A 13,236-nucleotide genomic window follows, 5' to 3' on the forward strand; every position below is an offset into this window, starting at 1 on the left:
TGGCTGATCATAGTTTCTCTGCACACGAAACAAGTTTTCTGGTGTCTTGTTTCAGTGTTTACTGACTTGTGTCAAACATTTAAAAAATGGTTCAGGTTTAAATCAACAAGAAATGCAGGCGCCATTTAAGTTTAATATATTGTATGAAGTAAGGTGTATATTCTAAATGAGGGGGCTGTCCCTAGGTTTCATGTTGATATGTGTCGTTGTGACCTGCAGCTGCTGGACCGAGACGACAGTCACCAAGACGACCCTGAATCTCCGAACCTTCGGAGCCCGCTGCACCTTGCTGTGAGTCAGACACACACACACACACACACACACACACACACACACACACACACACACACACACACACACACACACACACACACACACACATAGCATATGTATTTTTTGATATTAGAACTGATACCTGATAACTTTGGAGCAAAAACCAAAACAATACCTCTTTCAAAATCTGATTTTGGTTTTTTTGTACGCAACAGTTTTGTACATTTTACAAAAGAAGGAAAAGTTGATCATCACAGATAAGAAACTGGTGTACTCTAGAGTTTGGCAGGTTTGGCAGGTTTAGAGCTGCTTCGTGATTTCTCATTCAGATCTTTAAAGTTTTGGCTTCCTCACTTCCCTGTCGTATTCTGTGTGTACGAACAGAGGCTCCGTATCAAATATTAGCATTTCAAGTAGGGCTGCTCTCTCTTAGTCGATTAGTCGGTCGTTTTGGTCTTAGTCAACTTAGATTTATTTAGTCGATTAGTCATTTTTTTCATGTTGAATTACTTATTTTCAAGAAACGTACGAGCACATCTCTGGTAAACACAAGAATTAAGGGTCGACATTTTACCTAATCAGCGTGAAACCTACTTTGATTACTTTCATTAAGGCAATTATTTGTTGTATTACATGTTTTCTGATATGTGTTTAAATATGCAAAGGAGGCATTATCTTATTCAATATATGCATCCTTTTGCATAACTCTTTGCGGAGAAACTCAGATTTACAGATCTGTCGATGAAATCAACTAATCGATTAGTCGATACAATTGAACGAGTGTTAATCGACTAAGAATTTCTTCAATTGAAAACAGCCCTAGTTTCAAGATTTTCTTTCAGTAGATATGAAGGGGAAAAAGATTTGTTCTAGGTTGTACATCAATTCATTCTCATTTGAAATAAATGTTAACGGCAACACGCGACCAAAGAAAGTGTTTTTTTGTTTTTTAAAAGAGTCTCTGTCTCTGCAGGCGTACCACGGCCACGCTCAGGCCCTGGAGGTGCTGCTGCAGGGGGAGAGGGAGGTGGACCAGGGAGACGAAGTGGGGAGGACCCCCCTGGCCCTGGCCGCCCTCCGGGGCCACGCTGAATGCGTTCACACCCTCCTCGGCCAGGGGGCGTCGCCACGCGCCACGGACACCCAGTACGGACGCAACCCCGTCCACCTGGCAGGTGGGTTCAGTTTCAACCTCACAATTCCCTCCTCCGGTTTTCTCCGTCACGTTAACATCTGTATCAACACGTGTTGTAGCTGGATATGGCCTAAAGTATTCTGTGTTGGATCCAGATGTACTGTACGTTTTATATTTCTGTTGCTCTTTCATGTGGAATTTTAGTAGTGCTAGGTGGATGAAGACTTAAAGCGTATCTCTCGCCAAAATGCAACCTAGGGTCTTTTTGTGAACGTACCCGAGTCAAACTTTAGTTTAAAAGCATAATTAGGACAGAAGCGCCACTTTTAAGATTTACCGTATCTTCGGTCAAATGGCCTTTTGAATGGGAGTGCTAGTGGCACTTAGCCTAGAAATCTAGACGCACCCTAGCGGCAGCAAATTTAATTTGAAGCCAGGGGGGTCTAGGCACTCTCCGTTGGCTTGCGAGCTGGGAAAAACCAAACTCTGGTCAGGCCAATCACATCGTGTATAGAGTCGGTGGGCGGGGCTTATGGCTGATGCTGCTGCTGGGAACAGCGGACTTCTGGAAGACTTGGAGTTCAGCTTTTCTTTGAGAAAAGAACAAAGAACGGCACAGAAATCATTCTTAAAAAAGGAAGATGTGTTCGGAGTTTTGCCGACCAGATACGGCAACAGTTTAATCTATCAACTAGCTCCGCTACCTTCCTCGTTGCTCTGCCTGGTTGTAGTGCTATCCTATTGGTGCAGAGGGAATTTGAAAGACAACCGTTTATCCTGCCCCTCGGATTGAGATCTGCCAATGGTGAGTTCCCAGACCCAATATCTTGATGTGGGTCTGGCTTGTCAGGCTAAGGGGCACTACTATGATCGCATCAAAATCAACATTTTTAAAACGCTAAGAAAGCTCGACACAACATGAGACTTTGCCGGAAGTATCACCAAGGGCTCTACACATGAACTCCAGCATTGAGAACATTTGTGTACACAGAGTTTACTAAAAAAGGTTTTGAACGACTTACTTTAGCAGTTGTCGTTGTTTCCGGGCGCTACCATCTCACCAGTCAAAACGAGTCGATATCCGAATGGGGATAAACGGACTCCATAGGAGGAAATGTCATTCTTATGAGGCTCCTTTTCCAACTATAAGCTCAATATTGTTTTTCACTAACGACAAAACAAGAAATAATCCGTGCATTTATATGGAACTAAGCTTTAGGAGATTTCAGTCTTTACTCTCCTCCCTGTTACGTTGCATTTGGAGATGGTAGCGCCCGGAAACAACAACAACTGCTAAAGTAAGTCGTTCAAAACCTTTTCTTTTTAGTAAACTCTGGGTACACAAACAATGTTTTCAATGCTTTTGTTAAGGTGTAGAGCCCCTGGTGATACTTGGAGCAAAGTCTCATGTTGTGTCGAGCCTTTTTAGTGTTTTAAAAATGTGGATTTTGATGCTATCATAGTAGTGCCCCTAGCACTCTCATTCAAAAGGCCATTTGACCGAAAAATGAAGATACCATAAACCTTAAAAGTGGCGTTTCTGTCCTAATCATACATATAGGTTGCATTTTGGCGAGGGTTACGTTTTAATGAAACTTTCAGGCTTTCTCTCTGTTTGTGTAGAACAAAGATTTCAAAGTTTTGTGGCTTTAAACTCTGCAAGCACAGCGACATCTTCAGCCCTTCAAGACTGGAGCCAACAACTCGCTGATTTTAGTTTCAATCTCATATGTGTGTGCAATAAAAAACCTGCATTTTGTTATTAAATCTACAATACTCTTATTCAGAAGTGCTGCAGTAAATGCACACAATATTGTTGTGCAATGTACAGTAAAATCTATTCAAACTATCCAAAAAAATGAAAAATGTACCTTACCTCCACTGTGTGCTCATGTGTTGTAACTTTATCCTCCTGTGGCATTTTGTATGAGTTGCACTTGGATATTAAAATATGACTTTTATTAGCCTATTACTTGGCATATGGTGTAAATGTCCCAGTGACTGTGTTTCTAGTGTGTATAGAAGGTTGAATAGGTCCATATTTCTCAATTATTGTCACTTGATAAAAGTGTCAAACTGAATGACTTTCTGAAGCAGCAGCGAGTGAGGTTTGAGGATCTGACGTGTCATCATGACTATTAATAAACATTTCTGTCACTCTGTGTTCCTCGTTCTTCCTGCTGTCACGCCCTCTGTGGCTTCCTCCAGTGATGAACGGTCATACGACATGTGTGCGCCTTCTGCTGGATGACTCGGACAGTGCCGACCTGGTAGATGCTGGTGACTCTCAGGGACAGTGAGTGCTTTGGATTTTTTTACTCCTCCTATTCAAGTTTTTGCTCAAACTGTTCCATTTTTTAATTTATTTTTGTACACCTCCTCTGCCTCGTCCTCGTCTGCAGGACTCCTCTGATGCTGGCGGTGGCGGGAGGACACGTGGACGCCGTGTCGCTGCTGCTGGAGCGGGAAGCCAACGTGAACCTGGCGAGTAAGCACGGCCTCACGGCACTGCACCTCGGGGTGAGCATTAGCCTTTCTCCCTTCCTTTTGTGGAGGCCTGAGTGTGCCAGCAGAACACTTTTCAATGTTTGATTATAATGAATTGATATCTTTCAGTTCACATCTAAGAATATTTATTATGAACCTCTTACACATCTGAATTTACTCAAATGGCAATTTCCAATAAAACTGAATTTCACTTACTGTTCCTTTATCACTATATTTAGTGTTACAAGTTGTTTTGATGTTTTGGATTGTCAAACTGTAAATATCTGCTTACCTGTAAATCAGGCTTTTAATCTTTTATACTACAATTGTTTGCACTTCCACTTAATACTCTGTATGTGCTCTCTATGGCAACATTTCAAACACTTTACTGGAGTTCTTGCTTGCTGCAATTTGTGCATATTTTACATTTGCACGTAGTCGTAAAGCATTTAAATTCCTGCTGTTCCAGCGAGTCATTAGTTTCTAATTTTGCACAACTGATTGTCAAATCTCAGATGATCGGAGGCTGCTTTACTTCAAAAGTAAAATATTTTTTTTGAAAAGCTGTTGCTACACTGAATTGTTGGTTGAAATGTGTAAGACGGTGAAGTTGTAGGGAAAAGTAGAAATGGTTGTAATTATTAAGAATGTCTAAAAGGAACACGCCGACTTATTGGGACTTTAGCTTATTCACCGTAACCCCCAGAGTTAGACAAGTCCATACGCACCCTTCTCATCTCCGTGCGTGCTGTAACGCTGTCTGACGGTTCCAGCATTAGCTTAGCCTAGCACAGATCCTGCAGGTAACTGGTTCCAACTAGCCTACTGCTCCAAATTGTGACAAAAGTGACAAAATAATGCCAACATGTTCCTATTTACATGTTGTGATTTGTAGAGTCACAGCGTGTACAAAAAACAACGTAACATGAGACACAGCCATCTTCTAACAGCAAACAAACCGGGAACTATATTCTCAGACAGTCTTGCTGCGAGCATATCACTCCGCCCAAGTACTACTGTATATTCTTCCGCCTGAGAATATAGTTCCCGGTTTGTTTACAGTTAGAAGACGGCACTTATTTGGAGCAGTAAGATTACTGGAATCCTTCACCTGCATGTTCTGTGCTGGCCTGATGCCGCTGGAGCCATCAGACAGCCTTACAGCACACACAGAGATGAGAAGGGTATGTATGGACTTGTCTAACTCTAAATTCCCAATAAGTCGGCGTGTTCCTTTAAGAAAGTTTTTGTAAAAGCTGATGCTAAACTGAATTGCCCGGGCTGGACATCAAACCGGGGGTCAGAGTCTGCAGTGTCTACTTGCTGGTGCTATTTGGAGCCATGCTAACCCCTGCATCACCATGTCAACTAATAAATCGCTTTGAAAAGAGTCATAGTACAGTTTGTCGAAAAAAGTTATAAAAACGTCATAGTATAGTATGTCACAGAAAGTCCGGAAGAACATGCAAACTCCACACAAAAAGGCCCAGCCCAGTGGCCGGGTTGGATCAGTGGGTAGAGCAGGCGCACGTATACTGAGAAGCTTATGCCTCGACGCAGAGGTCCAGGGTTCGAGTCCGACCCGTGACGATTTCCTGCATCTTTCCTGTCTTTTCTCTCTCTCTCCCCTTTCTCACTTAGCTGTCCTATTGATTAAAGGCGGAAAAGCCCCCAAAAAAATAAATAAAAGGCCCAGCCCCAAACTGGGGGTCGGAGTCTGCAGTGTCTACTTGCAGTCCTAGTTTAGTATGTCAAAAAAGTGATTTAAAAAAGGCAATGTATAGTATGTTGATTTTTTATATTGTGCTTATGTTTTTTATGTGGTTTTATTTATATATATATATATTTTAATATAATAATATATTTAATATATATATATTTTTTAACCTTTTCATCTTTTGTCCCCAGCTGCTGTGTGGTCAGGAGGAGTGTATCCAGTGTCTGTTGGAGCAAGAAGCTTCCATTTTGCTGGGTGACTCTCGGGGTCGTACTGCCATCCACCTGGCGGCCGCCCGCGGTCACGCCTCGTGGCTCTGCGAGCTGCTGAGCATCGCCGGCTCCGAGCCACCGGCCCTCCCCCCGCTGAGGGACAACAGCGGCTACACACCGCTGCACTGGGCCTGCTACTACGGTCAGTGTTCATGCACCTTAAGTCTGCACGCCGCTGTTTTTAATTCGTCATTGTTCTTTATTGAGCCCTCTGATAATGTTTCTGCTGATGTTGTGTTTATTATAAAGTTACTAGGGATGTAACGATGCATCGTGAATCAGTACAAAAATTGCTATAAATGTGTAAAGATACAACCGGTTGAGATAAGAAACTGAATCGCGATGCAGTTTTTTAACAACCTAGGGCAGGGGTCTTCAACGTTTTTTAAGCCAAGGACCCCATAACTGAAAGAGAGATGGAGCAGGGACCCCCTACTACATAAAAGGTCTAAAATCAAGTTGCATATTAAATTGGGCCTACAACAACCTGTTGGGTGGCCTAAAGTTTTTATACACATCTTTTTTGCATAGAATACTAAACTATTCAAATAGCCTAATAGTTGGTATGATTTTATAAATAATGTTTTAATGTTAAACATACATGTGGCACAGTGAATCGTTAGGATTAACTCTCTGTGTATGGCCTTAGTGACTACCTTACCTATAGGCCAGTAAGCAGTGGGGATTTATATTTGCTAATATGTTGGATTCATGTTAAGACATTTTAAGTTTTGAAAATCTTTCCATCTTTCCAGACCCTCTGTTGAAGATCACTGACCTAGGGTGTAATCTACTTTGGATTTCACTTGTTTGACTTCAGACGTCACTACCTCTTCTTAGTAGATTTTTTTTCTATTTATTTAATTATTTTTAAGTGGGATTTCTTTTGTTTTAAAAGTCGATTATTTTTATTTAATTATTTTTGTTTAAGATAAAATACAATTTAAATGGCACTTTTGATAAGAGGACACATCTGTTTTGTGTGTGTGTGTGTGTGTGTGTGTGTGTGTGTGTGTGTGTGTGTGTGTGTGTGTGTGTGTGTGTGTGTGTGTGTGTGTGTGTGTGTGTGTGTGTGTGTGTGTGTGTGTGTGTGTGTGTGTGTGTGTGTAGGTCATGAGGGGTGTGTGGAGGTTCTGCTGGAGCAGAAAGGTTGTCGCTGTATTGATGGGAACCCGTTCACCCCTCTGCACTGTGCTGTGTAAGTCACACCTGCATTGAATATTATTTATGATCACCGTTTTTGCTGCTTTTCACTGAAAAATGTCCATGTCGTTTTGAAAGGAGCAGATAGATTTAAACAGATTTCATAGTAGGACTCTAAGTAATAATCATATTCACTATTAACTGAAACGGATTCATCATTTAGTCTGTAAAGTGTCAGAAAATGGTGAACAATGCCCATCACGTTTTGTTTGATTTGTGGGATAAAGTCCAAAAAGTAATTTTATTGTTCATTCAGTTCTGTGATATAAAACACTGGAAAAAAGGACAGCTCATAAAGTGAAAAGAAAATGTTTTCAGTATTTAAAAGTGATAAAATAAATATTGATATTTTTTGCTCTAAGCATTGTTAACTCTCCTCTGGATTTCCAGTGAGCAGCAGCATTAATGTGAACAGCTAAAACACAGTGAACGCTTTCAAAACGTCATCATTTCCAACTCTGATTATCTGTCAGTGACCTCGGTTTGTTTTGAAACTCCCAGGGTGAATGATCACGAGCCGTGTGCATCGCTGCTGCTGGAGGCTATGGGCTCGGACATCGCTGGCTGCAAAGACGCCAAGGACAGGTAAGACTACACTAACTACATTTATTAAAGTACTGTACTTGATTACAAATTAAAATACTCATACTTTATTCGAGTATCTCCATTTCATGTAAATTTATACTTGCACTCCACAACGTCTGAGGTAAATATTGTACTTTTAACTCCACTGCATTTGTCTGACAGCTTTTAGTTACTTTTCAGATGTCCGTTTTTTATCTCCTTCCTGTCCAGGGAAAACCACGTATCTCCAGATGTGTTGATGTTGAATGTTTGTGATAAACTGAAGGACGACGTGTTCTTTTATATGTTGAGAAAATGTTCCTTCTTCTTAACCCTTGTGTTGGCTTCGGGTCATACAGAAATAAGCGCTGAAAATGTTAAAGAAAAATTTAACTGTGAAAAAAAGGCATCCGGTTGACCGGGAAGACAACACAAGGGTTAAGCTAAATAGTATTTAAAAAGCCTCTTGCTTGGATCAGCTGGAAAAAGCATCGTCAAATAGCTGAAAACAGTGTTTCTTTCTGACGCCATGAAAAGTTTTAAATCTTTTTTTTTTTTTTTTAGAGATACGTGGTTACAAAAACAGCGGTACAAACATGATGATCTTATAGAATATGATGCATTGCTGTAGATTAAACTACCCAACAGTATATATAAAAGAGTTAAAATGAGCACAACCTTAAACATCTACAGCAGTAAAATGCAGCATACACATGAATGCAGCAGTAATATGAATCCAGAAACATCAGATAGAAGAGGAAGACACTGACAGGGAACATTTTCTGAAACCGACAGTCAGACATTCACACCCATTTCACACAGCTGTTCCCAGTGGGGAAAGTAGGCAGGGTTTGAACTTCTGTCTCAAGGTCTCTTTTTTTCCTTCTGTTACACAGCTATTTATGTCACTTTAGTGTGACTCGGTGGCTCTGTGCGCATATGTCTGCGTCTCCGTGTAGAGCAGGGGTGTCAAACTCAACTTCCCTAAGGGCCACACTAGAAAATGAGAATCACATCAAGGGCCAGACATATAGTTTATTGCTTTTATGTCATGGGAAAAGTCAAATTTCTTTGACAGTATTATTGCATGTTTCATGTAGTCTTCTCACTTACAGTTTGGTCGACAAAAATGACGAAGAAAATACCAAAAATGTCGAAAAGTGACAAAACGTATTTGGGGCAAAATGTATTGTGAACCTAAATGTATATAGGCGCCGGAACAAAATTAGCAAGGGGCCGGATTTGGCCCACGGGCCTTGAGTTTGACACGTGTGGTGTAGAAGATCTGTCAGAAATGGATTTTTTTTTTTCTTTCAGTTTTTAGCAATATTTATATTACATGGTCTTAAACGTTTATCTTTTAACAGGCTTAGTTTCTCTCTCCCCCATGAGGAATACGAAGTAATGATAACAAAACTGTCTCCGCGTCCACATGACGCAACCTACAGTATGCCTGTGGCAGGGCTCGACATTAAGGCTTGTCCGCTTGTCCGGGACAAGTGGATTTTTTGTAGGACAAGTGGAAAAGAAATTTACTTGCCCCACTGGACAAGTTAAAACTCAAACAAATCAAAATGCCACTCATTTCGTCAGTGTTACAGAATTGAAACAAATACATATTTTACCCCACAATCCCGGGCAGCGGGACGGCGGGCCGCTAACGTTAGACCCAGCCCGCTGTTCAGCGCATTCTCCGAAAGCGAAGCAGCATGAAAGCACGGCGAGCTAGCCGGTGTTAGCTTGCTAACTCCACCTTAACGTTACCTCCTCGCCACATCGTTCACAGAAAACAAGCTGAAAACAGAAGTCACTCGTGGCGATAGCAAAGTGCTTTGTGTGGATGAAGCATTGTATACGTTATTATGTGCCACTCATTCCGTTTATGTTACAGATTTTACTTTACCGATTTGAAACAAATACATTAACTAACGTTAGACCCAGCCGCAGCGGGAGAGCGGACCGCTGACGTTAGACCCAGCCCACTGTTCAGCTCCTTCTCTGTAAGCGATACAGCAAGAAAGCACCGCGGAACCAGCAAGCCAGGCAGCCGGTGTTAGTTAGCTAACGTTAGCATGCTAACTACGCTTTAACGTTACCCCGTCCCCACATCGTTCACAGAAAACGAGCCGAATAAAGCGGTCACCCGTGGGGATAGAAGTGTGCTTTGTGCGGATGAAGCATGAAGTTAATTTGACTCTTGACGGCTGGCTCTCTGCCTCGTAACGTTACTAGCTGCTCCGCTACTCGTTTGTAGCGGATTAAATATCAGGTAATAATCAACTGTAAAGTAGCTACACCTTTTTAAAGGATCCCTTGGTAAGTGAAATTGTAGAAAGAAAAAAAAAAAAAACAGGTTGACACCAACATTTAGTGGCAAAATCCATTGTTATGTCTACAAAATTATTTTAGATATAGTATAAGTTCAAGTCACCACTACCTCTGGTCAAAATATTGAATTAGTATCTCAATATATTGACTCAGTATCTCAGAATATAAACAAAGAATATCAAAGTAATGAGAAACTATAAAATATTGACTTAATCTCAATATATTGGCTTAGTATCGTAATATATTGACTTAGTAACTCAACATATTGGTTCAGTATCTCAATATATTGACTTAGTAACTCAGAATATTGACTAGGAATCTGAAAGTAATGAGAAACTTTAAAATATTCACTTAGAATCTCAATATATTAACTTCTGCACACCGGCGTGCAAAGTATAACTTTGTATTATGAGTCTGGAGATCCTTTTTTCTTGTTGAAGGGGAAATCTATTCTTGGGACACATTTGTTTCTACTGTTTAAACTGAATTGTATTAATGTTGATAGTGTTTGGATGCTTTCAATGGTTTCTTCAAATTCTGCATTAGCAAAACACAAAAAAAAATTATAAAATTATTAATCTTTACCTGGACAAGTGACTTTTGTTCATGGGCAAGTGAAACGTAAATGTACTTGTCCGAAGGACAAGTGCCTCAAAAAGTTAATGTCAAGCCCTGCCTGTGGGATGTGAACAGGGTAACTCCAACATACAGTTCAGTTGGAGGTTAGAGGAAATAAAAAGACTGATTTTAAAATGGCAGATGTCTGCGGGATGTGTGTGGGAACTGCCTACCTGCTCGCTCCAAGATGAAGATCAGTATCTGTTGCCTTAGAGCTCAAAATGAATGATCAGTTAATTCTGGAGTTTTCGCCTGAAGCAGTAAGGTTGTAATGTCGGACTTTTCACAGTGTGGTATTAGTACTTTTACCTAAAGTATGCTCTCTTCCTCTCTCCTGCAGGACTCCTCTTCATGCTGCAGCATTCTCGGGCCACGTCGACTGCGTCCAGCTGCTCCTGTCTCACGATGCGCCTGTCGATACCGTGGACCAATCGGGTCGCGACGCACTGATGATGGCGGCAGAGAAGGGCAGAGCCGGAGCCCTCGGTACGGAGAGGTTTTACTTTGCTTGTGGCTTCAACCCTGCAGTGTGTTTTGGCCCTATTTTGTTACATCAGGCTCGTTCAAGATGCGTGCCGGTTAGATTTGTGTCTAACCAGGGCATGCTGGGAAACACCGGCCTCTCAGCTGATCCAACAGCTGATTGGTTCAGAATCGACTCAACATGATGACGTGTTATATAAACTTAACTAACTAACTTAACTGCTATTTGTCTGATTTAAAGTCTTATGGTGCGTTCTTTTTGTCTTGTAATCGCGACTAGTAGCTTGAGTGTGACGTCACATCCGTGTCGGAAAACAAATAACCGCGGGGTTGTTGCGTTCTTTTTGTCCCACGATACTACGAGTCGGAGAAAAGATGGATTTTTGTAACATTTTTAGTAACATTTAGGATTCTATTCACCCAGTTATTGACATATTACACAAATATATTTCACAGTTTGATACATGAAAATTACGTTTTGATTAACGTTAACGTTAAGCTACTGCTCTGCTTTCTGCTCAAGACTCGGCTTAAAGCCATCGTGGTCATATAGCAACCGAGCGTCTCTAGCCAATTTCAGCTGCACAAGCTACAAAATAACTAATCAGGCAGTATTTAACTCCTAATAAGACTGTAGAGACATGTCTATAGGTAGCAGTATACAGCACTATGTTTAACTCCTAATAAGACTGTAGAAACATGTCTATAGGTAGCAGTATATAGCACTATGTTTAACTCCTAATAAGACTGTAGAGACATGTCTATAGGTAGCAGTATACAGCACTATGTTTAACTCCTAATAAGACTGTAGAAACATGTCTATAGGTAGCAGTATACAGCACTATGTTTAACTCCTAATAAGACTGTAGAGACATGTCTATAGGTAGCAGTATACAGCGCTATGTTTAACTCCTAATAAGACTGTAGAGACATGTCTATAGGTAGCAGTATACAGCACTATGTTTAACTCCTAATAAGACTGTAGAGACATGTCTATAGGTAGCAGTATACAGCGCTATGTTTAACTCCTAATAAGACTGTAGAGACATGTCTATAGGTAGCAGTATACAGCACTATGTTTAACTCCTAATAAGACTGTAGAGACATGTCTATAGGTAGCAGTATACAGCACTATGTTTAACTCCTAATAAGACTGTAGAGACATGTCTATAGGTAGTAGTATACAGTAGAGATGGCCCGATACCACTTTTTCGCTTACCGATTCCGATACCTGAACTTGCGTATCGGCCGATACCGAGTACCGATCCGATACCAGTGTGTCATATATTTCATTATGTTTTAACAACTGTATACTACTATCCCTGTATGGATGTGATATGATTTCTATCTTTGTTGTCGGTCTGGCTCAGGTTAAACTCTTTGTAAAACATGAACAAACACAAACAATGAATGCCCCAGAACTTTTTTTTATTCTCCAGTTTGACAGTCAGTTATAACGGAAAAAGAACATAAATAAACTACTTTAACGTAGATTTTCTTTAAGGCTTTATTACGTGGTATCGGATCGGTGCATAAACTCCAGTACTTTCCGATACCGATACCAGCGTTTTAGGCAGTATCGGAGCCGATACCGATACTGGTATCGGTATCGGAACATCTCTAGTATACAGCGCTATGTTTAACTCCTAATAAGACTGTAGAGACATGTCTATAGGTAGCAGTATACAGCACTATGTTTAACTCCTAATAAGACTGTAGAAACATGCCTATAGGTAGCAGTATACAGCACTATGTTTAACTCCTAATAAGACTGTAGAGACATGTCTATAGGTAGTAGTATACAGCGCTATGTTTAACTCCTAATAAGACTGTAGAAACATGCCTATAGGTAGCAGTATACAGCACTATGTTTAACTCCTAATAAGACTGTAGAGACATGTCTATAGGTAGCAGTATACAGCACTATGTTTAACTCCTAATAAGACTGTAGAAACATGCCTATAGGTAGCAGTATACAGCACTATGTTTAACTCCTAATAAGACTGTAGAGACATGTCTATAGGTAGTAGTATACAGCAGTATGTTTAACTCCTAATAAGACTGTAGAGACATGTCTATAGGTAGCAGTATACAGCACTATGTTTAACTCATAATAAGACTGTAGAGACATGCCTATAGGTAGTAGTATACAGCAG

At 40.7% G+C, this 13,236-nt stretch overlaps 1 protein-coding gene across 3 annotated transcripts in view; it reads left to right on the forward strand.

Moving 5' to 3' along the window:
• The window catches only part of ankrd44 (ankyrin repeat domain 44), a 45,863-nt gene that overhangs the window by 26,954 nt on the left and 5,673 nt on the right, over positions 1 to 13,236 (forward strand). For all 3 annotated transcript variants that reach the window (XM_028590768.1, XM_028590769.1, XM_028590770.1), the window contains exons 17-24: positions 220 to 291; positions 1,247 to 1,448; positions 3,617 to 3,704; positions 3,811 to 3,928; positions 5,804 to 6,026; positions 6,995 to 7,082; positions 7,589 to 7,672; positions 10,938 to 11,083. In XM_028590768.1, the coding sequence (XP_028446569.1) occupies positions 220 to 291; positions 1,247 to 1,448; positions 3,617 to 3,704; positions 3,811 to 3,928; positions 5,804 to 6,026; positions 6,995 to 7,082; positions 7,589 to 7,672; positions 10,938 to 11,083 (1,021 nt within the window). The remainder of the gene's footprint in view (positions 1 to 219; positions 292 to 1,246; positions 1,449 to 3,616; positions 3,705 to 3,810; positions 3,929 to 5,803; positions 6,027 to 6,994; positions 7,083 to 7,588; positions 7,673 to 10,937; positions 11,084 to 13,236) is intronic.

The sequence above is a fragment of the Perca flavescens genome, chromosome 11 (assembly GCF_004354835.1).
Source record: "Perca flavescens isolate YP-PL-M2 chromosome 11, PFLA_1.0, whole genome shotgun sequence".
NCBI classification, from domain to species: domain Eukaryota; kingdom Metazoa; phylum Chordata; class Actinopteri; order Perciformes; family Percidae; genus Perca; species Perca flavescens.